We start from the raw sequence: 27,710 nt of genomic DNA on the forward strand, positions 1-27,710 counted from the left end.
CAAATTCCCACACAAAAGTCATGTGATGAATGGCTAGCTACTTATGGAGGATGTCTATGTGAAAAACTAAGGAATTTTTCTTTGTTTTTTTCTTTTGTGGAATTAGAGGTAGTGGTTACTGATTCTCCTAGACACAAGTACTGGGAAACTTTGTGTTGTTTTTTGCCATCGTACGATAACGCGATTTTCCATTTATACTACATTAGATGGCAGTGGTGGTCTCATTTCCGTGGTGGTCTCAGAGGATATTAGCTCTACGGGTAGGATTTAAGGGACAGAGCACAAGCAGGTATAAAGTGGAAAATAGAACGTACAGTGACCTGACCTTGAAAAAAGCAACAAATATTTACAGACACCTAGAGATGGGTTGTGAAACTGTCTAAAAAGTCCATGAAATTTGAAAGGTCTGTCATACTACTTGGTTTCATTATGACTGGTGCGAGGTGAGGGAAGACTCATCGGTTCATCTAAAATATTTGTAGTGGACACCATGAAGCCAAATACATCAAGTTGTCCCTGACGTTTCAGAGCAAATCAACACCTCAAAAAAGGAATGAATGAAAATAATTTCCATCAAAGCCATCAAATCCCAGAAATATGTATTTTAATATGAGATATTAAAAAAACAGAAACATACATGTTGACCACATGATGTATTTATTTTAGATTTGCAATTTGGATAAATGTCCTACAAGCCAAACAGGTCTTGGCTAAGGCGACACATGCTAAGTGCCAACGTACAGGACAAAGAAAAATAAATAAATGCTCAGAACGAATGCTATGATTAATGTTTTGCGAGTTACACTGTAAAAAAGAAAAAAAAAGTGTCATATTCATCTGCCCTCTGGATATAGTTCTAATCGAATATTTACTTGATGATGAAGCTCATAGGTATTCTGGAGTAAGCGTTAACGTGGGAAGTTCCTGGTATTGCAACCTTCTGTTTCTGCCGCTTGTGACATGAAAATGAAAATAAAGATGGGGGATCAGAAGTTGATAGCCTTGCCAAAGGAGGCGGCCAGGTTTGCTTCTCTGAATGCCTCTGATACCGTCTGAAAAAAAGAAACGCATGTGTTATGGGGAAGCCCTTTTAATTTTTTCAATTATTCCTTTTTTACAATTCTGTTCCCAGGTGTCTTAACAAATTTGAATTCCCCAAAATAAAACAAAGATTAACAAGTGTCCAATTTTACTGCATAATTCCTGCCAGGGGCTTTATTTGGATCCAATTTTGTTGCCGCCTGGTTGTAGTTTGAATTTGGACTTAAATACAGAATCGAATTTTCCTGAAAATGTCAAATTTAACACTTAATGACGGCTGCTTTCAGCCATAACGTACCGGGTGGGCGTGGCAAACCCTTGCAATGTCCTCACAAGATGCGCCATACTCCATGGCGAGGGCCGCCTCGTTGATCATCTCTCCGGCTCCCTATGAGCAGATGGCAAAGTGGTGTTATTGAAAGAGGTAGCAAATGATACAGCATAAACCTGGCAAAAACTTACTGTTCCGAGGATATGAGCACCCAGCATCCTGTCAGTCTCCTTGTGGCTGAGGATTTTGACCAACCCATCTGTGTCTGCATTGGTTTTGGCACGGCTGTTTGCAGCGAATGGGAATTTTCCCACTTTGTAGGGAACACCCTGAACAGCGACAACATTAAGCTTGAATCAGTCATTTTAAATATACCAAAAGTCCACTTAAACTGGATATGCCAGCATTCTCCTGACTACATTTTTGCGTGATACATTTGTGCATAAATCATCAGGATCAACCTTTACAGCGAATCATAATTATTTTTTCTTTCTGAATTTTATGCACCATAAATTTCAGACAATAAAGACTGACTCCAGATTGCATCTAAAAGTGTGATTATTTTTGTCAGTATAATTTGACAAAGCTAAAAAAAACGAGGTAAAACCCAACTGCGGAAGATAATGGAATACCAAATGTCAAATGATGTGTGCCCCTCAATGTCAAGGATGTGAGCCCACTATGCACCTAAATAATAAAAAATCAATATTCAAAAAGTTGGTCTGGAGCTCTTTTTTATATCATCTTTATCCATAAAGAAAACTAAAATACTTATTTGAAGCCCCTGTTAAGTAATAAATTCATAGGATACTATACTAATCCTTTTTAATATGGTTCTCTACGCTAATGTTATTTTTTTAATTAATGAAAGCATTGAACTACACCATGTTGCCTGCTGTTCTAGTGAAAAGCAAGTGGACAGGTAGTCATTTTGTTCGCTCGAGGGCCAACCTCTTCCTTGAGCTGCTCCTCGGTCTTGCCCACCCAAGCCAGCTCTGGGTGAGTGTAGATGACAGAAGGCACACAGTTGTAGTCAATATGCACGGCGCCGCCCGCCATGCCTTCCACACAGATGATGCCCTCGTCCTCAGCCTTGTGCGCCAACATGGGCCCCGCCACCACGTCCCCAATGGCATGGATGCTGTCACAAAGATGAGGATGATATGTGAAATCGTCATTACGTGACAGACATGAAGGGGAAGGAGCTGTACAGACATTTTATGCTAGGCCCTCAATTTATGGCTGCAACATCATCAAGTCACGTACCTGGGGATGGTAGTCTGGAAGCGGTTGTTGACGGGAATGCGCCCCCTGTTGTCAAGTTTGATCCCCACGGATTCCAGGCCCAGGTCGTCGGTGAACGGTCGCCGGCCAATGCACACCAGCAGTACATCGCACGTCAGTGTCTCATTTTTGCCGCCAGCCGCCGCCTCCACGCTAACACCGCAGAAAGATTTTTATTTTTTTTCCATTCACCAAATACATTATCCCCATTAAAAAGTAGCTGATACATCGTTGGTTTCTAAAGTGCCAACATTGCTTTCAAGATAGTGTATTTTATCAACTCAATTTCTTTAACAGGTTTTATTCCCTTGAATAATTTGAAATAAAGTTCAAATAATTTGCAAAAATGATCTGTCATCTATTATTCCACTTACTGTTTTACCCTTCTAGTTCGAGTACATGATCATGGCATAACGTAATAACAAATATCTTGGTGGGCTAAGAATTTTGAACAGTGGTGCATACATCATAAAGGTTAAAAGTTTATGTTCAGCTGTCAGTTATTTTGTTCTAGCTTTCCTACCGATTTAGCAGCTGTACGAAGGTACTGGATGCAGGTATAGTAATGATCCATATTTTGCCTTACATACTGGTTCAGTATTTTCCAAACTACTATTTTTTCTTAAAATGAGATGAGTTGAGTTCGTTAATACCTTCACTTAAAGCACTCATGCTTTATTTCTATTGCTCGCAAGTTAAAGCACTTGTATCTCAAGGTACCACTGTGCTTTAATCAGGTAGACAATCACCGTCAGAATTTTGAGAAGAATAAGGAAAGCATAAATATTAACGTGTGCACAATTATTTCAATCCAACAGCATTACTCACGCCACGTCCATCTTTCCGTCAGGCCTCCGGGTAGCGCCCATCACTTTGGTTCCAAGTTTGAATTTGAGGCCTTGCTTCTGTAGGATGCGCTGGAAATTCTTTGAGATCTCCATGTCGATACCCATGCCGCCCACGTGGCCGAGGAATTCCACCGCCGTCACCTTGGCGCCCAGACGCTGCCACACAGAGCCCTGAGGGGACCGAGGACGGCAAAGAAGATCAGCGGCGTCCCGTTGGCTGATGAGGCGTCAGGTGACCGTGAAGACGGTGCGCACCAGTTCCACGCCGATGACTCCAGCGCCGATCACGATCAGCTCTTCTGGAACTCTTTTCAAGGACAGCGCGCCAGTCGATGACACCACCGTTTCCTCGTCAATCTGCCAAACCAAAAACAGACAACGCATTTCACCAACCTGAACTTTCATTGGGTATTTGACATTTGGCACGGGAAGCACACCTCAATTCCAGGGAACGGCGTGACCTCGGAGCCAGTGGCGATAAGTATGTTCTTGGTGTTGATGATTTGCTGGCTGCCATCAGCTGTCAAGGCGGTCACCTGGTTCTTTCCCGTCACCTTGCCGAAGCCGTTGACGTGGGTCACCTGGTGGGATGGCACTCCGTATCACAAGGGCTCACAAACACGGGGAGTGTGTGATGAAAAGGGGTCCTACTTTGTTCTGTTTGAAAAGATGTGCAATTCCCCCGGTGAGCGCTTTGACTGCCCCGCTTTTCTGAGCCATCATCTTCTCAAGGTTTAGCGAGATCCCGGAAACTGAAAGAAACGACAATGTGACAGGATTTATCAAGGGCCGCCATTCGGGCTTCTGTGTGGCGTCATCCTTCTACCCTACTTTCGATTCCCCTGCTCTCAAAGTCTTTGCCGTGTGCCAAGTGGTAAAAGTATGAGTTGTTCAGAAGAGCCTGTGTGCACACATTTCATCATGTTTAACATAAGTGTGGATACTTTGTATTATCATACATCCTGTGAAAGAACAGAACTCAATGAAAAGCACAATTTGAAAGGTCTTACTTTGGACGGGATGCAGCCCACATTGAGGCAGGTTCCACCCAGCGTGGCATTCTTTTCCACACAAACCGTCTGTCAAGGCACCGAGATCATAACAGTCAAAAAAGTACTTTTCTACTACTACAATGACAAAACTGTGTACGACCACACATAAAAAAATGCATAATTACTCAAAAGTAATGATAAAAAGTAACATTCTCCTTTATTTTCTCATCACTAGAGAAATTTAATATCTGGCTTGGTTCCTATAGCAAATGTATGGCATTTGTTTTTTTTTTAACTTGCTCTTCACAACACCCTTGAATGTATGTAAATAACAGAGCACAAGTGAGCCAGCAAACACTGAAAATTTGAGGGGGGGTTTTACCTTGAAGCCGAGCTGCGCAGCTTTGATGGCAGCAACATAGCCTCCCGGACCGGAACCGACCACTGTAACGTCTGCATCAACTGCGCACAATAAAAAAAGGCATCAACACTTCAAAAAATAAAAACCCCATTTAAGCATCTTTAAATCAGGTACTTTGACAGGTGTGGAACATTGTACAGTAACTGATTGTGTTATCTTACTCGCTGCCTTGTCAGCATACGTTCGGACCGACAAAACTGCTGCACCTTGTAGCTTGCATGGGAATTGATGACTTCGCTATGGGGTGACGACAAAACAAAAAATTGTCAGAAATGCTGTCAGGAAACACAAACGCCAAAAAATCAAGTGGATGCAAAGTTTTATTTTTTTAAAGTGACTAACTTGGTGCGATTCGTATTTTAAAAGGTGATAATGTATACGGAAATGTAGCTGTCATCGACACAAGATTGAACACACGTAATTGTTTGTGTAGCCATTCTAATAAACATCTTACGATTGTATGGATAGTAGTGACTAAACAAGAAGAGTCTTTGGATGTCTTTCGTTTTTATAAGACGCAGTTGGGGCGATCTTACTAAAATATAACCATATTCATGAATTAATGAGATGAGGATTTGGTCGAGGCAGCCTTACATAACATGACATATTGAGTAACATTAGCTAAGCCATAGCTAAGCTAACTCACTCTTCGCGTATCAGAAGGACTTTTGTGTTTAAATTCATGTGAATAATTGTGTCATTAAACGTTAAATAGCATCGAATAATTTGGAAAAAGTGCTGATAAATACCAGATTCAACATTCTAGTTGGATCAAAAAGAACGGGAGCGCTCTAACTTTTTGGGAAAGCTTTATACACAGTTCAATAACCGTCTGCGAATCCCGAATAAACCCAATCGATCACACAAAACGGGAAAATTATAGTAATTTACACTAGAGTGAATATTTTGTCTGGTGAAACATCCAAAATGAGAAATAGTACTTTTTCACTATGAAGGCTTGCGTAAATAGCCGGCAAGCTAGGCGAGCCGGGCGTTCGCGGCAGCAAAGAAAATCACAGAAAAACGATCCTCTGCCACCGACAACGAGTGCAGGTGGTCATGTTGCAAAGTGGACTCCTTACCGTGGCGACTGTTCGATATAACTGCGTCCAAGTATGCATTTTGTCGGCGTGCCCTCCCGTCAAAGGTAAGTTGTTTCACCTCCAGAAGGCCCAGCTAACCTGCCAAGGACTCCTGACAGCACGGCGCAGCAATATGACGTCAGTAGGCACAAGACGAAAAACGCCTTAACAACGGTTGTAAATAAATGCATTTTGTGTTATTTGCCAGGAAAAACAAAACGCGGTAGAAAATGTGCAATCTCATATAATAGTATGCTCAAGAAAAGTATGACAAATCTGATTTATTTGTCAACACAGAATGTAAAATTATGTAAATTTGTGGATTAAAACCATTTAATCATTACAATTGATCAACGCTGTGAAACGTGAAGCAAAAACACAATTTTTAAAATAATTGAAAAACAAATTGTATTTTTTCCATAATTAGTGCAAATATTTTATGTTTCTGGCAGCCAATATGAATGAAACAATTAGTAAATTTCAAAATCGCCTGCAGTTTGAGCTAGTTTCCACTAGGGAGAACCAACGTCTCCTTATTCATATATAGTATACATACAGACGCTCCCCTACTTACGAACAAGTTAGGTTCCGAGCGATTGTTCATAAGTTGAATTTGTTTGTAAGTTGATTCAGTGCTATATTTTGCTTTATAATTTATGTTTAAGGCCTATATAAGTATATTGAAGGTTTATATAAGTGCATTTGTATGTTTAAGGCTTGTATAAGTAACACACATTGGTTTGTACTGAAAAAAACATTTAATAAAATGGAAAGAATACATACAGTACTGTATACATACATTAGAGAGAGAGATATTTACTAGAAACTGGCCGAAAGAAGCGATCTAACGACGATTGCACAGTTTTCTTCTTTTTTTCATCATAAATGATGCGGTAGCACTGTATGGCATCATTCAATTGATTTGCAAACTTTGTGCAACGTTCAATATTTGGGTCCTGCTGCTCGATCTTTCTGTTGTATGCCCTTGAAACGCTCACCACTCTCACCCGCATCAAGCTTCGTTATTATTGCCACTCGTTTCAAATGAAATGGCTTGCATCTTCCTTGCAACTCCCTCAATCGAAGCATTTCGCTTTTTTACCAACCATATTCAATAATGGATGCACGAGATATTTAATGATACAAATGAAAAAGGTTCTTTGCCCACTGGAGATACGTTCACGCACTTCCGCATTGCAACAAAGAAGGTAGATGCTGAGTGAGCTGAGCCCTCACAGCGCCAGGCGTCGGTATTAGCGGCGGAAAGAAGTACTACTCGGAAAAATATACAAAATTGGACTTATGAACATTTTTTGACTTAAACGCAATTTGCAGACATGTTCGTATGTACCGTTGTTCGTAAGTTGAATGTTCGTAAGTAGGGGAGCGTCTGTATATATATATACACAAATGCATTGTATTGAGATATATATATATATATATATATATATGTATATATATATATATGTATATATATATATGTATATATATATATATATATGCATACTATGTGGATTCGTTTACTATAATGCATTATTATTGTTATTATTAGGGTGGCACGGTGGAAGAGTAGTTTTCACAAAGTAAATGGATGGATGTTTTATGAGTTTTTTCTCAAAATTATTTTAGCTTTTAATTATTCTTTTCATTCAGTCATCGTGGTATTGAATTTTAAACATTTAAACATCTACACAAATTACCTCATAGTCTGAGAAGGGAAAGCTGCATGAAAAAAAGTGGAAGAAATAGAAAAAAGCCAAAATCCAGATGTCAAGATAAAAGCAAAATTAAACAAAAAAATGACAGCTTTTTCAGGAATAACATTTATTGAAAAAAACAAAAACTTAAGTTAAAGGGGCAAAAAGTAATTATTGAATGAAAAGCTGCATCAAAAAGTGCAAGAAATAGAAAAAAAGCCAAACTCCAGATGTCAAGATAAAAGCAAAATTAAACTAAAAATAACAGCGTTTTCAGGAAAAACATTTATTGAAAAAACAAAAACTTGAGTTCAAGGGGCAAAAAGTAATTATGTATGTAATAAAGAATCATACCTGAACAAAATGTATGCAACAAACAACTCTTGTTAAATGCTAATACAATTTAATTCAACTGAATAATACCAGGGATTTGTTCATGCTTCGCTCAAGACTGAGTCCACAAATAATACTTAGAAATGTCGTAACGACAACTTTAGAACCTGCATAGCCACACTTTGCCTGCTGTTATTGCACAGAGTCAAGTATTTTTTGCGACTAATAAAATGACCTCATGAGCTGTGTGCATGTGTGTAGTGCCTTGAGTGTGTGAGTGAGTCACGGAAGTGTATTTGTGCCCACTCCTCCTCCATGAGAACGGGGAGGGGGTCTTGCTTGTGTTGTGAACTGAAAGGCCCTAAAAATCCTTTGAGGCAACTTCGAAGCGACGCCACACTTCTAGCTCCAGCGGGACTTTATGAATTATGCATTCCCACTTTTTGTCTTTCGGCTCTGGGAGGCGGCAGATAGATTACAGTGGTCAATGCAAATGTGGAAAAGAAAGGTTTTCTAATGAAAGTGTTAAGGGAAAAATCTTTTCTGAAGGATTTTTGCTTCAGTGTGTCGGAATAAAAGCAGAATGGCTAAAAAGGTCAAAATGTTGGCTGGAGACGCGAGAATGAGGGTGGATGGTAAAATTGGACACATTTAGCTTTTAAATGGGCCCACAATATTCATTCATTCAATCATTCATTCATTTTCTGAACCACTTATCCTCACAAGAGTTGCGGGGGGTGCTGGAGCCTACCCCAGCTAACTACGAGCACCAGGCGGGGCACACCCTAAATCGGTGGCCAACCAATTGCAGGGCACAAGGAGTCGGACAACCAGCCAATCAGCCTAACATGCATATTTTTTGGAATGTGGAGGAAATCGGAGTGCCTGAAGAAAACCCACGCAGGCTCGGGGAGAACATGCAAACTCCACACAGTGAGGACCGACCTGGGATCGAACCCACGGCCGATGTAACAAATTAAGTGATTAAGATCATCTATTTTGACAATAAAATAATTGGCTAAACTCAATTTTTAATTCAAATGTTTAATGATGAATAATTATTAAAATAATTATTAACACCATGTCACCTATGTTTATCCCCCATATTTATTGTGAAGCAGAAATTATTATGAACATTGTGATTCCTACCACTTTACTGAAAAGGAGATGAAAGCGCCTTGGATCAAAGTGGAGGGTGGAGATAGTGAACCTAAAAAAAAGTTTAAGAGGGACAACGAAGGATAGACGTTTTGGAGACAACATAAGAGAGTCCTAGACTTTGATGGCTTGGACATGTCTGGGGAGTAATAGGAATTTGGCTTCCATTTACGTATATCGGTAAAAGGATAATAAAATTACATGATGTAGTGTTTGATGTAATGAGGGAGGACATGACAAGTGGCTGGTCTAGGGGAGGATGATGCATTGGACAGGGTGAAGTGGAAAAAGTTGATTCGCTGTGGCGACCCCTCATGGGACAAGCCAACAACATAGTAGTAATTTGTTGCTTCTGGAGAAATGTGGACTCTGCAGTGAAGTGGATGTCTCATCTCATTTCATTTTCTGAACCGCTTTATCCTCACTAGGGTCGTGGAGGGTGCTGGAGCCTATCCCAGCTAACTTCGGGCCAGAGGCGGGGGACACCCTGAATCGGTGGCCAGCCGATCGCAGGGCACAAGGAGACAGACAACCATACACAATCAAACTCATACCTAGGGGCAATTTAGAGTGTCCAGTCAGCCTACCACGCATGTCTCTGGGATGTAGGAGGAAACAAACCATAGTACCCGGTGGAAACCGACGCAGGCCCGGGGAGAACATGCAAACTCCACACAAATGGACGTGACCTGGATTTGAACCCAGGACCCTAGACCTGTGAGGCTGGCGCGCTAACCACTTGCATCACGGAGCCGCCTGAAATGGATGTATTTAATTTAAAAGAAAAAAAGAAAAGTATTTTTGTCTGACTTAGATTTTAGATGAAGGGCAGTAAATCTTTGTCTTGGGTTAGACTGGAGGCATGCTTATGTGTGTGTGTGTGTGTGTGTGTGTGTCTGTACATGCAAGTGTGTGTGTTCTAATGTTCATCATATTGTCGCAATAGAAGCATTTGTACTTGTAGGGCCCTTGAAGAATGTTTAGCCTCTCCGAGGCTGCTTGGTATGCTGAGAGTCATCATTAGCCATGCTCAATCCCATCTCCACAGTTCAGCGGGCGACAAAGAAGCGGGCGGGCGGATCTGAGCCGCCCACCTCAATGACAGCCGGACTTCAAAGGCTGATAAAGCGTTTCTAGCCATTGAATCAACACCACGGAAAACGCCTGAATGGCAAGCATACTCATCACGTGTTTTCATATCAGTCCAAAAAGTCCTGTAGGACCTCGACTTTTAATTTAAAAATTAAGCACTGGTCACAGTTGTGGGTTGTGACCGAGTGAAGATCCCGGATAGGAGCAACCGAAATGAGTTTCCTCAGCAAAATTTCCAGGCTCTGACTTAGAATTGGGATGACAAGCTCAGTCATCTGAGAGGGGCTCAGAGTAGAACTGTTGCTCCTCTGGATTGAGAAGAGCCAGATAAGGTGGCTCGGATACCTTGTTATGATGCCCTGTGAACACCTCCCTGGTGAGGTGTTTTAGGCATGTCCCACTGATAGAAGGCCCCAGGGTTGACACAGGATACGCAAGAATGTTATGTTACGTTACATGACAAGACATGATGTGACCTGACGTATCGTTACGTGACATTACACTACATTACGATACGGCAGAGTATGGTAGGGCAGGCTAGGGTCAAGAAATACATGATAATATGTTCAATACATTCAATATATATGTTCAATAAATTCAATGAATATGTTCAATAAATTCAATAAATATGGTCAATAAATTCAATAAATATGTTTAATAAATTCAATATGTTCAATAAATTCAATAAATATGTTCAATAAATTCAATGAATATGTTCAATAAATTCAATAAATATGTTCAATAAATTCAATAAATATGTTCAAGAAATTCCATAAATATGTTCAATAAATTCAATAAATATGTTCAATAAATTCAACAAATATGTTCAATAAATTCAATGAATATGTTCAATAAATTCAATAAAAATGTTCAATAAATTCAATGAATATGTTCAATAAATTCAATAAATATGTTCAATAAATTCAATAAATATGTTCAATGAATTCAACAAATATGTTCAATAAATTCAATAAATATGTTCAATAAATTCAATTTGTTCAATAAATTCAAAAAATATGTTCAATAAATTCAAAAAATATGTTCAATAGTCTATAAATATGAATAGATACAGTTTAATAGATTCATTCCTGTAACAACACTTGTTTAACACAATAGCAATGTCAAGTTTGGTGTGAAGGTGTATAATTCTGACAAATATCTGAGATTTGGCAGATAACATTTGTCAATTTTGAGTGGTTTATCTCAACTATAGCTGAAGTTTCCTTGAGAAAAAAAAACATTTAGGTGGCAAGCGGAATTTCTCGCTGTCCCATTAAATTTTGTATTACCACCTCTTAAAGGGTTTGAGTGACATGATGGTCAACAAAACATTATTATTTGGATTCACCGTAGGTCAAAATGTAAAAAGTAAAAATGTGAAAAGGAAAAGCAATTCTTTATTTTCATCATTTGATGGTGGACCTACTGAGGACCATTAGCTCTTGTGTGAACTCTGACCCTTCAGTAGGGGGAGTAATCCAAGGAGGGAGGTGTGTTAGGTATCATAGAGTAAGAGTTGCGGCTGTGGTGGATTAAAGAGGGGGAGGTTTTTTATGACACCCTATGCTCTTCTGTGTGACCTCATTACCTCAATCCATGATGTTGAGGGGATTATACAGTACAACTACTATTCAACAACAAATCACCCTTCCATGCACTTGCACATATACACACACGCTGTTTTTGTCACCTTTAATGGCTGCTGTCCTTTCCCATGTAACTTGATCTTGGGCGGAGACACTGGACAACACCTTTTCCTTTAAAAATGGAAGTCACTCAACTGCCCACGACAGGGGTGGGAGATTCAAAATAGGTCCATGAGGTCTTTCAGGTTTGCATCCATCGACATGTTTAACGAATGCTGTGTATACACCGTAAGATGTATACTATGCAGTGGCGGTTCGTGCATTTTCTAGTAGCGGCTTCAAATCAATCCAACCCTCAAAAACTATTGGCTATAAAACCTCTACTGCAGCTATAGCTGCGACACGTAAAAAATCATCAATAATAACCTCATACAATTGAAATATTATTTAGGAATATAGCCATATTTTACTCACCCAAAATCCTTTTAAACTGTACACAATATCCATCCTCCTTTCTTTCCTCCTTCTTTTCTATCGCCATCGAAGCTAATGCTGAAAGTCGAGCCTGTCCTGTCGTATTTGTGGCATACATTTTTATTCGATTTAGTGCTGAAAATGTCCGTTCCCGGTTGCGACAGGCTTGCTTGCGTTGAAGGTGTCCGACCTTTCTTAATGATGTCCAGCTTTTTTTTCTTGAAAAGTCCATCTTGAAAATGGCTTTGACAGTAAATCTGCAAAGAAATCCATTTCTTCTCCTCCTTCAGCCATTGCGGGTTGACAAAACTGCTATTAAATCAACACAACAATATATTTGCTTGTGCAGCTCGCTCCAGATACAGTTTGGTAGCTCTGGCTAGGCCACTCTATCACTAGCCAATCATAGTTGGTGAAAGCGATGACGTACAGTATTATCGACGCTTGTTTAATGCAGCAGAGCCTGCAGAACTGATTGTGAAGGCCTTGAGGCAGATTTCTGATCCTGGCAACAAATAATGGCTGCAATGTGATTGGTTAAATGCTTCAATATGAAAACACACATCTGGAAACAGTGCAAACAGGGGGGAAAGCAATGAAAGGAAGCTAACAGACAATTTGGAATTATTTAATAAGTATTCATGGACAAAATATAATTAACATCAGTCTGTGATTCAGATATTTCTTAGGCCAGCAGAGAAGGCCTTGAAGGCCCTGACGGCACGCCACTGATACTATGAATGCTTAAAACGAACACAGCATGATAACTTTGTTTGTTTTTAATATAACTAGATCATGAAGCACGAAAACAGTTGAATAGAGTGAAACTCTGGAAAACGTGAGAGACATTTATTACATATATCGCTAAGGTGCAACTACTTTGTTGTGTGTTAGCTGTGAGGCGAACTTTATCAATTTTACTTTACAAACATCACAAATATTTTCTTTTTCATTTTTAGTCATAAAAGAAAAAAAACTATCAAAAAACGAAGCCACATAGGTCCACGGCAGCAACGGGGCGTCTGGGTGTTACTGTGGTAACTGCTTCCCAGCTTCACCACGGTAACCACAGTGCTGCTCATGCGTGATGGACTGGGCGGGGCTTGAGGAGAAAAGAATCCAATGAACGAGTCACAGTTTTCAAAAATAAAAGCTAATGACGTCCTCTGATGATTTCTTCTCTTTTATTATTCGGAGGAGGCAAAAAAGTTTATCTGCCCCCCACCATCTCACCACCACCCTTGTGAACATTGACACTAACAAGTGTAAAGCAGTTTTTGCATACATTAGAGCTAATCCGGTGTGAATTATGCTAATGTATTCTCTGGTTTCAAGATGCCAGTCAACTCATTCTTTGTCAACTTTGAAATATGTTCGCACGCTCAAGGAGGAAAAGTTGAAAAACACTTTGGATATCAGACAATTAAAGAGTACAGACATTTCACTTGTAAATGTGAACTGATGTGTATGCATACAAAAATACATCAATAAATAATCAATATATAGCCCCACTTAACTCACTGATAGATGCATCAATATGACAATAAAACATTCATTTTCTGTATGGAGTATCCTCACTAGGGTTGTAAAGGCTATCCCAGCCATTGTGCTGCCTGAAAATGTATCAGAAAACATTAATTAAAAAACATCAATAAAAAATGTTTCAAATACCTAGATCAATAAATAATTAAAAAGTCAAACAAAATGTATACATGAAAAATCCATCCATCCATTTTCACGGGGGGGGATATGTTTTTTCCCCAGACTGGTGGGTGGTTGTGCCTGCCACCCAATCACAGGCCCAGCCCCTAGTCACTCAAACGCTTCCAGGTGTGATTCATCAGCCAGTGGGGAATATTTAAAGCCAACAAGAACATGACCATGCTGCTGGATCGTCTTAATCAGTTCACTGTAAGTACTCTCTTGCAGTGTCCTCTTGCCTGCCTCTACTAATCTACAACCTCTTGTTTCTGCTCCCAGGATCCTGACCATGCTCAGCCCCAGGACCACGGACAACGATTTCGCTCTCCTGCATTGTTACCTTCGCTCTGGACTCCATGACATACCCTACGGTTACCAACCTTCCTTCCACGACTAACAACTTGCCTACTCTACTTCTTTTTGTGCCTCTGCTCGTCTGTTGGACGTTTCCAATAAAAATTCGACATCCAGACTTGCTGCCTTTGCCTGCTTTGGTGTCCTCCGTCCCCGATCGTAACAGCATCTTTGTGGAGTGTATGTTCTCCCCGGGTCTGTGTGAGTTTCCTTTGGGTACTCCGGTTTCCTCCCACATTCCAAAGACATGCATGGTAGGCTGATTGGACACTCTAAATTGCCCCTTGGTAGGGGTGTGAGTGCATGGTTCTGTCTCCTTGTGCCCTGCGTTCGGCTGGGATAGGCTCCAGCGACCCTAATGAGGATAAAGCAGGCCAAAAACTGAGATGAGAGCCAAATTATACAAAAATAAAATATTGTATAAAGAAACATAAAAGAAAAAATATTGCGGAAAAAACATTTTGTTAATTACCAGATTTAATACACACACACGCTTAGGCACACAGCGGGAGTTGAGTGAATTATGATTTCTGGGTCACTGCTGCTGTTTTAGTCTCATTTCATTCCAAGGGGGCAGTCACATTATAGGGGTCAAAGCTCACGCGAGCATTAACGCACACTCTTACTCATACACATGCACACTCAGTCACTACCACACATACACATACACATCTGCTACATTTTACCTGTTAATGTGCGCTCTATTGCGGATGACTTCCAACCGAGTGAACATCGCTTAACTTTCCTTTGATTGACAGGTTGCACTCACATTCCTTGCCAGAATATACCTTTAAGGGGTTGCACAATCAATGTTCAATCAAATTTCATTCATTTTCTGAACTGATTTATCCTCACTAGGGTTGTGGGGGATGTTGGAGCCTATCCCAGCTAACTTCGGGCCAGAGGCAGAGGACACCCTGAATTGGTGGTCAGACAATCGCAGGGCAATCAACCTACCATACAAGTCTTTTGGAATGTGGGAAGAAACTGGAGTACCTGGAGAAAACCCATGCAGGCCTAGGGAGAACATGCAAACTCCACACAGGTGTACCGACCTGGATTTAAACGCGGGTCCCCCACTGTAATCCTGACATGCTAACCATATACAATGGTACCTCGAGATAGGAGCTTAATCCGTTCCGGGACTGAGCTCGTATGACAAGATTCTCGTAACTCGAGGTAAAGTTTCCCATTGAAATGAATGGGAAACAAATTAATTCGTTCCAACTCTCTGAAAAAAACAGGATATTGGATTGAAAAAAAAGTTTTATGTCTTATAATTCGCCATATATTGACAAAGTAATAAATAACGAGTGGTTTAATAGAAATAAAGTGTTTAATCTAACTAAAATTGGGCGGATTTCGCCGAGGGGAGAGGGGCACAAAAGGGGCGGGGGCTTCGGTCGTGAAGACCCCCTATCCCAGGGGTGGCCAAGTCCGGTCCTCGAGAGCCCCTATCTGGTCTGTTTTCCATATCTCCCTCCACCAACACACCTGAATCAAATAATCTGGGTTGGCATCAAGTTTCTGGACAGCTTGCTGATGAGTTGATCATTTGATTCAGGTGTGGTAGAGGAGGGAGATACGGAAAACAGACTGGATCGGGGCTCTCGACGACCAGACTTGGCCACCCCTGCTATAGAGAAAAAGATTAGAGGAAACAACAATAGATAAAAATGTCTATGTATACTTAGTTGTGTGTAAGTATGTGTTCATGGGGGGAGTGGTGGAGTGGGGGCGTTGCACGCAAGCTGGCGCGTCCCCGCCTCGTCGGCTCATTGACAAAAAAGAGAATAAGAGAGAAGCCAAGAGGTTGTCTGAGTCCTCCGAGAACGAGAAAAAATACTACAACTCGTCGGAGTTTCGTGAGGACGCCTCAATAGGAAGCTCGGAGCTCGGAGGATCCGAGCGTTATGGATGCGCTGTGAGGAAGGCTTGTTCGACGGACGCTCGCGCTGCCCCGCTGTACTCGGAACCCTGTTCGAGTCCGACCGACGGACATGGACGTGAACAGCGCGACGCTGCGAGCCGCATTGCACATCTTACTGACGCTCCAGCAAGGTCAGACCCGAACAACATTTCAGGCATTCACAACTAATCAAGTTAGTTTATTCTACTTTATTGAAAGTGTTGGAGAAACAAATGCAACATCCAACACTTGGGCATTATAAAACAATCAGAGATAATCAAAATAAAGAACGGCTTTCAATATGAAACAAAGGAAGAGGAAAAAGTAATATAGGTACAGTCCTTAAAAACATCATTATTCAGAATGTACAACAATGCCCAGGTTTTCGGTTCTACTTTTAGATGCTCCTGCTCCAAATTATCAGTGTTGCTCTGGTGCATGTATTGGTGGTTCATTTACATTCCTAAAAGTAAAAAAAAAAATGCTTCTGGTCCTTTCTGACAGTGCCTGTGCTTCAACTTGTTTGACTTTTTGTGGTTCCGGTGCTAACTGAATGTCATATTTCAAACAAAACCCCAAGTTTTAAAAGGCACGGGGAGTTCTTGGTATGTAAATTCATAACAGTTTAATTTTCCTGTACAAATCGTACTTAAAGTGGGCTAGTTTGTGAAAGGTAGAGCATTTTGATACACTGGGTTATATAAGAAGTTGTTTTAGTATGCTTTTAAAAGTAGTTCTGCAAGTCCTTGTGTATTTCTTCAAACTGGTTGCAGTCTGAAATATGTAAATACTTGTACACATCAGATACAGTATATACAGTATGTGTGAGTATGTTTCCAAAAGGACATGTGACAGTTGAATTTTAAATGTTAGGTTACGGGAAGCACTTCTGATATGACAAATCACAGGTCATGTGGTAAAAGGAAATAAACAAGTAAATATAACATATTGACAATGCGATTGTGTATATGTAACATGTATGTTACACGGTGTCCACAAAGAAACTTGGCACATAATCTTGGAAATTATTATTCACCTGATTGCTGATGGTTAGACAAAAGCTGCAATTCAGATTGTTTGGATATAAAATGAATTAAAGACCTGAAAACTCCACACAGGAATAATGGAACCCGGGCTCGAACCCTTGGTCTCAGGACTGTAATGCGGACATGCGAATCGCTCTATAGCAGGGGTCTCAAACTTGCGGCCCGCGGGCCAACTGCGGCCCTCGGGACGATAATTTGCGGCCCCCGTCTTAATATGAAAGATCGATTATTTTTTATTTTTAATTATTTTTTTTATTTTTTTATTTTTTATTTTTTATTTATTTTTTTTTTTTACCCCTTTCCCCATGATGGCGCCGTTTAAGTGGCAGCCAGTGGCAGTAGCTCTGTCCACTCATGTTTTTCTTGTTTTACAGCATGTTTTACATGAAAAATTAGAGGGAACATTGACATGCACCTGCTTGTGGCAGGTGTGATACTGGTGTGCCGATAGCGAGCAATGATGATGTCGTGACCGGATGATTCGCCTAAAGACGTTTCGCCGACGGACGTTTGACAGACGGACAGGTCGTACTAGTATTTGTTAGTTTAATGATTAAATACAAATACTAGTATTTGTATTTAATCATTAAACGCTGTTTTCAGCTGGATTTGACCGAATTTGAGAGCATTTTGAGCCGTTTGGCGAATGGACGTCTATAGACGTTTTTTTGCCTCCATCGCGATATCATCCAGTATTTGTATTTAATCATTAAATGCTGTTTTAGGATGGATTTGACCCGATTGCTGTCATTTTACGGCTCGGTTCTGCTACATCTGCCTGCCCAAGAGTGCTTATTCCCGAACTGATATTGATGGTAGACGAACATTGATTTTTACTATAATTTGGACAACACCGGCGGCGGGCCGGATTAAAAATCCTAACGGGCCGTATATGGCCCGCGGGCCGAGGTTGAAAAACTTGTACACACACGATCCGGCGGGGCGAGCGTTCGAATCCCGTTTCGGCGAAACCTCCGTTCGGCCGAATGAACGTTCGGTGGAACGTCCATTCGGCGACCTGCCCGTCTGTCAAACGTCCGTCGGCGAAACGTCTTTAGGCGAATCATCTGAGTACTGATGATGTCGCTCACACTGGTACTCAGTGCGCTCAGGGAGGTTGTCTTTCTGCTCAGACCAACAAAAAATTAGAAGGAACTTTGGTTCGGAGCTGAATGAACCAATCACGGTGAGGTATACGGCTCTGGAGGGCGGGACATCGGCCGGGCTGTCCAGTGCCTCGCTCACTCACTCATTCATTCCTCCAATCAGCTGGGCGGAGGAGAAGCCGTGAGGCCGATCACTCCGCTCGGCGCGCACACTCCTCCGCTGCTCTCAGCATAGAACTGAATGAGGCGCTATGATCCGTGATCCAGCCTGTGTCAGTGTCTGTAGCCATCTCCGCGATTGAAACGGAGAGCGAAAGTGCACATGCGCCACAAACCCGCGCGACTGAATGTGAAAGATCAACCCGAGACTCATTCCAAGTGGAAAAACATATTACAGAGCCCCAGAGATGTCTCTTTCAAAGCCTGCCGTGAAGAGAAAGGTCGGTGATGAGCACAGACAGTTTCAAGAAAAGTGGGGAGTGCAATATTTCTTTGTTGAACACAGGGGCACCCCGACGTGTCTCATTTACACTGAAAAAGTTGCGGTGCACAAGGAATACAATTTGAAACGTAATTGTACTACGAGACATGCTGAGGAGTACGAAAAATACCAGGGAGATGAGAGAGCCAACCAGGTTGCCAGTCTTAAAACACGTCTTCTGAGGCAACAGGATCTCTTCAAGAAGGCTACCAAAGACAGTAATGCAGCAGTCAAAGCTAGCTACGCCATTTGTGAGTTGATTGATCCTGTGCTAAGTGATCCCAAATGGCTCATGGACTTGGCTTTTCTTGTTGATATCACACATGAGCTTAATGTACTGAACAAGAAGCTACAAGGCCAGGGGCAACTTGTCAGTGCTGCCTATGACAACGTGAGAGCATTCTGCACTAAACTTGCGTTATGGAAAGCCCAGCTCTCTCAGGCAAACCTTTGCCATTTCCCAGCATGCAAGGCTCTCGTGGATGCAGGCACACCATTCAGTGGTGAGAAGTATGTTGAGGCCATTTCGAAGCTACAGGAGGAATTTGATCACCGATTTGCAGACTTCAAGACACACAAAGCCACATTTCAAATTTTTGCGGACCCCTTCTCCTTTGATGTGCAAGATGCCCCTCCTGAGCTTCAAATGGATCTCATTGACCTGCAGTGCAACTCTGCACTCAAAGCCAAGTTCAGGGAGGTGAGTGGAGAAGCAGACAAGCTTGGGCAATTTTTGAGAGAGTTGACCCCCAGCTTCCCTGAACTTTCCCGAAGGTTCAAGCGGACCATGTGCCTTTTTGGGAGCACATACTTGTGTGAGAAGCTCTTCTCCACCTTGAACTTCAATAAGTCCAAGTACAGGTCCAGACTTACTGATGAGCATCTTCAAGCTCTACTGAGGGTCTCCACTGCTTCCTCCCTCAAGCCAAATGTGACTATGTGAGAAGAAGCGCTGCCAGGTCTCTAGCAGCAAGGAGTAGGCAAGAGAAGCCGTGTTCAGAATATTTCATGTTCAATGTTCCATTCAAGTTCAGAAAGTTAAAGGTTAAAGAGCTGTTAATACAGACATTTTAAACGGAATAAAAATAATTCATTTTCTCTACTTAGCCAGCCAGTGTATATCTACTGTATGCTCATTAGTATTATTTGGTTTTGTATTACTGATTGATTTATTTTTTATTCATCTTTAAGTTAATTTATTTAATTCATTATTTTTTGTTAAAAAATAAAGATATTTGATAACGTTGGAATGTTTTATCAGTGCTTTTCTTGTGGAAATCCTGATGCGGCCCAGTCTCACCCAGACTCGGCCTCTAGCGGCCCCCAGGTAAATTGAGTTCGAGACCCCTGCTCTATAGTGTGCTGCCAATTAGTATGAGAAAAATCTTTGCTTTGTGACATGAAGTGGGCAGCCTGGTGGGCGTGTGGTTCTGGGATAGAGGGTTCGGTTGTAGGTCTGCCCCTTCCTGCCCCCAGCCTAATGCCCATAGTTGGCTGGGATAGGCTCCAGTACCACCCGGGACCCTTGTGAGGATCAGCAGTACAGAAAAGGAATAGATGAGTGAATATTATTATTTGTCCTTTCTTCTTGTGCCCTGCAATTGGCAACCTGGTGCCCGGTTTTCTCAAGAAAGTAGTAAATATTTTAGATTTTTCCTATTACATTCATTACATGTCTCATTTCTCATCTCATTTTCTGAAGTGCTTTATCCTCACTAGGGTAACAGGGGGTGCTGGAGCCCATCCCTGCCAACTTCGGGCCAGAGGCGGGGGACACCCTGAATTGGTGGTCAGCCAATCGCAGGGCACAAGGAGACAAACAACCATTCATGCTCACACTCATACCTAGGTGCAATTTAGAGTCTCCAATCAGCCTATCATGCATGTTTTTGGAATGTGGGAGGAAACCCACGCACACCCGGGGAGAACATGCAAACTCCACATAGGTGGACGTGACCAGGATTTGAACCCAGTCCCCTAGCTGTGCTAACCAGCCACTGGGCTGCCCTAAATACGTACAATTTGCTTGAAATTTACCAGGCTATTGACAGTATTGTAGTCGACTCTACTCAACCACCGCCAGGCGGCGTCAATCTTCGTGCTCATTTCATGCAATTAGAAACAATGTTTTAAATGTTTAAATGTTGATCTTGAAGTAATCTTAGATTTGTGTTGTTTTGTGATAGTTTGTGTTATTCTTCAGGAAATAATGGCTCTGAGGACATCTGTATTTTAGAACCAAAGAAAATAAAAAAATTTAACAAATCTCTAGTTTTAGTAAAAATACATATTGGTATGTTTATACATATCTGTATAATAATGGAAAATAACTATGCATCGTTTTTAAATAATACATTCCATTGATATATAATATTGTGACTTCAAAGTTTGGGTAAAATCACAGTTAAAACCACCACCCTCTATATTCCCCATTAAAAGTAATTTACCATCTTTGTTTAACATATATGGGAATTAAAATAATCAAGATCATATATTTACTTGGAGCAATTATTCAATGTGATGAATTATTTGAAAATTATAGGATGGATAATCTCAAGCACCCCTGCATACTTTGAGTTAAATATTGAAATATTCAATTTTAGAAAATCACATCTGGAGTGTGAACATGATTTTTTTTAAACTACTAGATTTTTGGTATAGTTAAAGTTAAAAAAAAATCTACTTTTCCCAGCTCTGTTATTGAGCTTCCTAGCGGAACTTGCATGTCTGAATACGCTCATGAATATTCACGTTTTAACGAGCATGTCGTTGTTTACTATGAAGTGGAGTAGAAGCACCCAGGAAGGAGGCACATTGGGTCTGGATCCCTTTCTCCAAAGATTAGCCCAGAACTTGGCAACAAGAGTGTGGAGCCGCTTTTGTTGGAAGGCCAGCAGCCACTTTGGCTCTGGAGATTCAGCCGTCGGGTTTGGATTTGCAGAATCATTGCTTCATTCCTTACTCCCTAATCTCCTTTGGTGCAAATTTTTTTTTAATGGTGATAAAGATAGTTTCACTCAAAAACTCGAGACCTCATTCAGAGTAATTCATCATTCCCCACTCATATTCCTAAACCCTCTAATGCCAGATTTAACATTTTGAAAATATTCGTGAACAACCAGTAGCATACAGTTATACTATGTGTATGTATATAATAAAAGATAATGAAGAAAGGAGGAATACTTTAAAAAAAAAATGCATTGGACGATTAATTAATCATTCTCCAATGAAAATAAAACTGAAATTTCAGACATTTTTTATTGCAATTCAAAAATAACAAAAACATTTGCTAGTCCGATTAACTTAATCAGTGGCACAATATTTTTCTGTTTGAATTTTGTTGTGCACAGTCAGAAACTGGTCTTTTCTAAATCTAAACTGGTGCATAGCTGTTATCCGTTGGGAATTTTACTAAATTATCATTTTCTCCAATTTGTAATAGCGATTATGCTGTTCTCTTTGTGGTGCTTTAATTAGATTAGAACTTTATTTCATCCCGTATTCGGGAAATTGGAGGAAATACAACAGTACAGACAAAAAACCACACGAAGAGGTTTCTCACCAAAACACACACACGCGCGCACCAAAAAACCCCCAAATACGCTATCTGTCCAAGTGTTTGTGTTTTGTGTAATTTGTGGTGTGTGTAACGAATTGCAAAATGGACGATTGGTTGTTCAATGGCATTGGTTGCTAACTGCGACAAAGCATAAGAGGAAGAAATAAAGGTGTGCGTCCAGTTTGTGGTTCAACCTAACTTCATGGTGTCGGTCCTGACGAGCCTCCCACTATCGGTGCTGCCATCCATCCTATTGGTTATATCATAATCTGTCCCTTCATTCTTACCCTTCAGTGTACAGCACGTGTCAAAGTGGCGGCCCGAGGGCCAAATATGGCCCGCCGCATCATTTTGTGTGGCCCAGGAAAGTAAATCATGAGTTCCGACTTTCTGTTTTAGGATCAAATCAAAATGAAGAGTATAGATGTATATCAAATTTCCTGATTTTCCCCCTTTTAAATCAATAATTGTAATTTGTTAATCATTTTTTTCGGTTTTTAGTCCAAAAATCATTTTGTAATATTTAAAAAAAGCTAAAATACACATTGTTTTAGATCTATAAAAAACGGATTATTCAGGGCTTTTAATCCAGTTCTTTTAATCCATTTATTAAAAAAAATATCTAAGTCTTATATCTAGAATGGTCTGGCCCACGTGAAATCGAGTTGACGTTAAAGTGGCCCGCGAACCAACCCGAGTCTGACACCCCTGGTGTACAGCCTATTTTCACTCCTGTTTTTGTTCCCACTATATGTCCTGTTTATTTAGGTGACCATTCCAGTATCTTTAGTCCATTCCAACATTTACAGAACCACTGTTTGTCCCATGAACTGTACAACCACTGCTCTGCTGTCCTTTTCCCCGTCCATAAAGTTATTCGCCTTAGTCAATTCATCAGGCAGTCCAATTGTCTTTCCTACACTCTGCCCCACCGTCTGTCCTGATCGTCCTTACCATCCCACCATGTGTTTGTCCCGCCGTCCATCCCGCCACCGTCTCGTCAGACCTGAATGATGCTGTCACAGTGGAGATTTGTTTAGTAACAGTAGCAGACTGAGTGTGCTTTGGGGGGGGGCTTAGAGAAAAGACAAGGGTGAGTTTCACGGGTGGGGGTGCACCAGTGAGTGTGGGGGTCATTTAAGCATTTAAGCATGACGAACCCGCCATTTGTCCTGTAGACGCCGTCACAAGGAGAAAAAAATTCACGTGTTGGCGCTTGCAGAATTGGGAGGAGGTGGAGGAGCTCATTTGGTTACAGACCTTGACACGCATCGAATGTATTCATCTATGTTAACAATCACATCTATTTCTGACTAGCAGCTTCCGTTTATATATCTTTTCACTTCTTCAGCAGAAAGCAACGCTAAAGTAATTATAAAATCTGCTGAACAAATGAGGAAATGAAAAAGTATTTTGATGGCAAAATGATCATTAGTTTATTAATATGCAACCATGACAGTTGAGACATAAGTTGGATGTACATGCTCTGTTTGTGTGTGTGTATGTGGGTGTGTTGGCTGAATTATCTTTCCATGTCTTTGTACTTGATAATATTTTGAAATTGTCTGCCGCCTATGGCCTGGAGTCAGTTGGGATAGGCTCCAGATCCCCCGCGACCCTGGTGAGGATAAAGCAGTTCAGAAAATGAAATGAGATGAAATGGTTCGCTAAATGTTTTCTCATTTGATACTCCGCCCTGTGGGGTGTACTGTAAAAGACAAGTTGAATATACCAAGGCTTAAGCGGAATCAATAGGAATATGAGTGGGTTCCCTATACCCAAATAATATAATTAATATATCATCGCAACATTTTGACAACATACATACAGTATACCCACTACAGCAGACCTTACAAATATGAGCTTGCTGTATATCAAACAGTCCTTCAAATCACTGCAAGAAGAAAAGCGCTTATCCTCATAAGGGTCACGGGGGCACTGGATCCTATCCCAGCCAATTTTGGGAGCTAGGCAGGGGACACCCTGAATTAGTTCCCAGCTAATCACAGGGCACAAGGAGATGAACCATTCTCGCTCATACTAGTAGTAAGGACAATTTTGAGTGTTGTTGGTGCTACTGGACAAAATTAAGAAGAATCACATTTATCCTCACAGCAATGTCTTTTCAAAGCAAATGTTTGTGAGCAGAAACCTTTGAGTCCTTCGTCATTTATTCTCTTGTGGTTCTTTTCTTGCAGTTCCTCTTAAACTCTCGTTTTCTTTCCTTTCTCTATCGGGATGTCCCACATTTTCCCAACTTGGAAATTCCCCTCCCCACCCCCGTGCTTACCCCCTTCATGTTTTTAATCCTCATTTGTCCCCCCAGTGAGCGGTGAGAGCTGTTGAGAGCTTTTTGGTTGGCCTAGCATCTTGTCTTTGCTGGTGTACTCCTGGCAGCCTGCCACCTTTCTCGCCCTCCAAATCCTGAGTAGATACTATAATTAATGTCGGGTTAAGGGTGGGGGGTAGGCTGAAGGATTCTCAAAAGTCCCCCCACAAGAGCAAAAAAACTTTGCAAAAAGTGATTACAGAGGTGAACAAATAATTTTTCATGCAGTTCGTCATTTGTCAGAAAATAAAATATTTTATTAGTATTTGATTCCATGATCTTTAAAATGCATTATCTTATTCTGGAAATGTCTCACAATAAGTTAAATTGCTATTCAGTTCTGTCCAGTTTAAATGGAATTGTAAAGGCCTTGAGATGACCATTCAAAATCATTGACTTAGTTATCCTTCAACCACTTCAAGGCCTCTTTTAATTTTCTGGAATTTAGCGATTTGAAATAAAATTGTAACCCTAACTAATGTAAATGACGAAAATATGGAAAACATCACATCAAACAGAAATAAAAATACATGTGTTTATATATTGTATGCCAGTTCTGGTTTCTTTTATAAACACATTACCGTATTTTCAGGACTATAACTCACACTTTTTTCATAGTTTGGCTAAGCCTGCGATTTATACCCAAGTGTGACTTGTATGCCTTTGATATTTTTCCCTCTTACTACCAAAAGGTCTAGTTATAAAAAATTAAAAAACTCCTGTTGCCTATTTTGTGTGTTGTTCTCTATTTTCCTATTAATTTAGCATGTAATGTTTGTTGCCTGTATCTGATAAATTTAAAAAAAAAACTACGCCCAAGACTTACTCCAGTGCGACTTTTCTTTTCATTGTGCATTATTTGACTAGTGCAACTGATTTATAGTCTGAAAAATACGGTGCATTTTTTTGTTGGGTGGGAGGCTGGAATCAATTAATAGCATTTCCATTCAAATTCATAGATGAAGAAAGTATGCTTTTTAGTGTTGCCTTTGAACAAACTAAACTCCTTAATCCAGTCACAAACATATTTTTATAAGTAGTTTTTAAAATATAATTTATGAATAGTTGACTTAAACACCATGATGTGACTATCTATAGTAAATCACATCTATTCTTACAAAATACATCGTCTTTATTGCTTTTTTGGGGATGATATGTCACTGTTAACTTTTCTCCCTTGAAAAAGGGCAACATTTAAATTCCAATGGAATTCCACTTTCTCCATGTTAGTTCTGCTCAATTAATGCTATGATAATGGGGCAGCTACCTCGAAATATCTCTCCCCAGGATAAAAATGGTTTTCGAACGTGTGCGTTCGAAGGTAGGGTGAGGTGAGTTGAGGTCGCGTGGGATGCGTAGGGGTGCCTCATTGCCACAGAGAACAAGTAGAACCCCCATTGAGAAGCTGGTGGAGAGTCATTGGAGTTGTCATCCACTTTTCTTCCTCTTGAGTGAGTGGTCGCTCCTCAATACGAGGGGCCTGTGATGCTCTAAAGGCTGAATTGAACGACTCCCAGGGCAAAAAAAGGGGGTATGGAAAAAAGAAAGGCTGTGCGGCAAGTGGAGGCGCTTGAGGCAGATGCAAGGCCACACAAAAGGTTCGGGACCTGATGCAACATTTTACACTCGAACCGTCCCTCTGATCCTCTTATGCGGATCCCCTCCTTTTGTAAGCGACCCCCAGAAGGAGCTTAAGCTGCTGTGGGTGTGAAAAAAAAGAAGCGTAAACCTGTGGTGAGCGTTCAATGATGACGACGTCGGGGTCACAACGTTTTTAAAGCAGAAGGAGGGATAACAACAGCAGTTGAACAAAAATAATTTGGCATGTTAGGAAGTCCTAATGTGTCCTCCAACATTGACTGGCGACCATGCCATTGATCTTTCAACTTGCTTACAACCTGTCAGTACAGCAGTCTGTTCTTTTTCGAGTACCGTATTTTCACGACTATAAGGCGCACTTAAAAGTCTTAAATTTTCTCCAAAATAGAGGGCGCCTTATAATCCAGTGTGCTTTATATATGGAAAAAAAATTAAAATGTGTCATTCATTGAGGGTGTGCCTTATAATGCGGTGCGCCTTATAGTCGTGAAAATACGGTATCTTGACATGACTTCAACTCAAATTGTCATTAATTTTTCTCCATTTCATATATGTATCACTAAAGACCCCTAGAAAAAAAAGGATTAGCTCCACATTTTGATACTGACAGTAGTATCAAGGCCAGAGTTTGCCTGAAAAAGTGGTTTGAGTTATTTAATTTTACTTGGGACCATTTGGAGTCTTCCGCCATTGTGGAAGGTCATTTGATGTCTCGCAAAGCATGATGGGAAATTAGATGTCAGTGAAAGTGACTTCCTGTAAAAACAGTAAATGCTTAAACTTAATTGCAGCAATCAAATTTCCAGTGGGTACAAAGTGATACGTGCATCTGGCACTAGTCGGTCACACTGATTACTCCCACATGTGGAAAACGTTTAGTATTTTCAGATGGGAAATGATTTGGTGAAGAAGAAAATGTGGAGTACTTTCTTTAAAAAAAAGCATGTTCCATGGAAAGGAAATTAAATAGGCTTAAAAATAATAAATAAAATAAATCATCATGAATATGATTTTTTTTTGAAACACAGTCCAAATACTTAAAAAAAATCTTTTATATGTGCCAAGCAGTAAACCTGGTTATTTGTAACTTTGTCTATATTTTCTAAACTAGCGTTGGGATGGGCTCCAGCACACGCCGTGACCCATGTAAGGATAAGCCGTACGGAAAATGAATGAATATTGTAAAATGTGGTATACATGAAATCAAAAAATGATTTATTAAAATGCAATCTAAAACTTATCTACAGTGAAGAAGTTAGTGTGTCCATGTGAACCTCTAAATCTAAATTCAACCTAAACTTGATCCAAACATGTTAAAACACAATCTCAAACAGATCTATACTCAAG

At 40.6% G+C, this 27,710-nt stretch overlaps 2 protein-coding genes across 6 annotated transcripts in view; one reads left to right on the forward strand and one right to left on the reverse strand.

Annotated features, from left to right (window-relative positions):
* Window positions 1–638: 638 nt before the first annotated feature.
* Window positions 639–6,085, reverse strand: dld (deltaD). Its single transcript, XM_077596628.1, has 14 exons — window positions 5,940–6,085; window positions 5,019–5,094; window positions 4,819–4,898; window positions 4,455–4,523; window positions 4,276–4,345; window positions 4,096–4,196; window positions 3,882–4,025; window positions 3,700–3,801; window positions 3,425–3,615; window positions 2,579–2,749; window positions 2,264–2,453; window positions 1,504–1,641; window positions 1,340–1,429; window positions 639–1,052 (listed from the first exon to the last, which is right to left on the reverse strand). Exons 1-14 carry the CDS (start codon window positions 5,976–5,978, stop codon window positions 987–989), a joined length of 1,527 nt encoding a protein of 508 aa, XP_077452754.1. The 5' UTR covers window positions 5,979–6,085; the 3' UTR covers window positions 639–986.
* A 9,832-nt stretch (window positions 6,086–15,917) lies between these two features.
* LOC144070920 (receptor-type tyrosine-protein phosphatase zeta-like) overlaps window positions 15,918–27,710 on the forward strand; it is a 65,776-nt gene continuing 53,983 nt past the window's right edge. For all 5 annotated transcript variants that reach the window (XM_077595469.1, XM_077595470.1, XM_077595472.1 and 2 more), the window contains exon 1: window positions 15,918–16,395. In XM_077595469.1, coding sequence (XP_077451595.1) covers window positions 16,335–16,395 — 61 coding nt within the window. In that variant the 5' untranslated portion in view covers window positions 15,918–16,334. The remainder of the gene's footprint in view (window positions 16,396–27,710) is intronic.

Source organism: Stigmatopora argus, chromosome 3 (assembly GCF_051989625.1).
Source record: "Stigmatopora argus isolate UIUO_Sarg chromosome 3, RoL_Sarg_1.0, whole genome shotgun sequence".
NCBI classification, from domain to species: Eukaryota; Metazoa; Chordata; class Actinopteri; order Syngnathiformes; family Syngnathidae; genus Stigmatopora; species Stigmatopora argus.